The following is a 1634-nucleotide window of genomic DNA, read 5'->3' as shown; positions in this document are numbered from 1 at the left end:
TTTTGCACCACCCAGGGACTTTGTTAGTTATACATATTCCAAAACACCTAACCAGCATTTTGCAGTAGCTGCTCATAACAGAATATCTATATGTAATTCATGAAGAGGTTTTAATAGAAGTTGAGAGTAAGATACATAATTCCTTAAAGATGAAATCTAGCAAGTAGCCAAATCAAGATGATTTCTTGAAGGACATTTGGAGGGATCTATGCCTCAACTATATTATGTCTACACATCTGTCTTCAAAATTTCTCATCTTAAATTGGTTAAACGTGTTTTGGGAAAGGCTGAGTGAGTGAAATATGTTAGTCACAGTGTAAAATTTACTTGAAAACAGAGTGATTGGAAGGAAGCCAAATGCTCCTCTATATCAATAAGTCAAGGTGCAAGAGAACCATGTAGTTTTATCAACTCAGATATCTTTTTATCATAAATTAAGAATTAAAAGCATTGGATTATATGCTTACAATATAAAAATTCGATGATCTAGTATTTATTTTCAACTCCTGCTAATCCTTTTCAATGTCTGCTACTTATTTATTTGAAAGCAGTAGACCAAAACAATGTGATCTTTAGGGTATTCTCATTATTTAAGGATTACACCCTGCCTACTCTTTCTCTAGCTTTTAAGATTTTTCTTGTTGACCTCAGAATAAAATCTTTTCTTTGTCTTTGCTTATCAAAGCTAATAATATTGGCAAGAGTGAATCTTTTTTTAATTTCCTTCTCTTCCTGGGAGACGTCTCAGAGGGAAAGACAGTTCAGTACCTTCAGAAGCCACTTTGTCTCCCATGATCCTTTCTAAGACCCCTCGTGGGAGCTTCTCAAAAGCCTCATTGGTTGGAGCAAAGAGCGTGAAGTGACCATCTCTTCCAAGGGTCTCCAATATATCCAGCGTGATGGCAGCTGCCTGAAACACAAATGAGCTTTTTAAAGGCTCGCACCTTGCAAATCCAAAAGAAAATGCCAACACACTTAGCCTTAGGCTGACATTTAGGAGTTGATTCCTTCACTATAGAAGTTTATCCTTGTTAGGGCTTTAAAACGTTCCTTTTTGGCACAAACAACTATGTGTCTTCCAGTTTTCCCACAAAATCTGTTTGCAAGAACAGGAGTTCTGCCAACGTTTGTGTGACTATAGCAGTCACCAGCGAGCGGTATGTACAATAACTGCAATGAACGTTTTCTAAATGAACTAAGTGCATATAGTCACATAACTAACCATTCTGTGTCTATCATGTCCACATCAATATTATTTTACATGAGATTATTTTCCTGTGTCAAATGAAAATAGTTTTATTTCAAGAAATATATTTGTTACATTTTTGTCAAATTTATTTAATAGCATTTTTCTTGTTTTTAGATTTCAATGGGGAAAGAGGAGGCATTTTAGTATTGAAAACAATCTGCTGTTACGTCTTGTACTTACCCTAAAAGATGAGAGGTCGTCTTCTGCTTCGATGAAGTCTTGCATGGAGGTGCCGATTTGTGTAAGGACGCGGTCAATGACATGCACAACACCATTTGTTGCAATCTGGTTCCCGTGGATGATTCGAGCACAGTTAACGGTGACAACCTGTAATTAGTTTGAGAAAATCAAAGGGCAAAAATCAGAGCTAACCAATGACCACAGA

The 1634-nt window shown here is 36.4% G+C and overlaps 1 protein-coding gene across 1 annotated transcript in view; it reads right to left on the bottom strand.

The window, feature by feature from the left end:
* Window positions 1–1634, bottom strand: part of POSTN (periostin) — a 37984-nt gene that overhangs the window by 24882 nt on the left and 11468 nt on the right. The window contains 2 exon segments of the mRNA XM_023724921.1: window positions 721–910; window positions 1430–1576. Of these exon segments, the coding sequence (XP_023580689.1) occupies window positions 721–910; window positions 1430–1576 (337 nt within the window).

The sequence above is a fragment of the Trichechus manatus genome, unplaced genomic scaffold (genome assembly GCF_000243295.1).
Source record: "Trichechus manatus latirostris isolate Lorelei unplaced genomic scaffold, TriManLat1.0 scaffold00270, whole genome shotgun sequence".
Taxonomy (NCBI): Eukaryota; Metazoa; Chordata; class Mammalia; order Sirenia; family Trichechidae; genus Trichechus; species Trichechus manatus.
The sequence above is the reverse complement of the archived record's forward strand: the minus strand, read 5'-3'. Positions and strand labels throughout refer to the sequence as shown.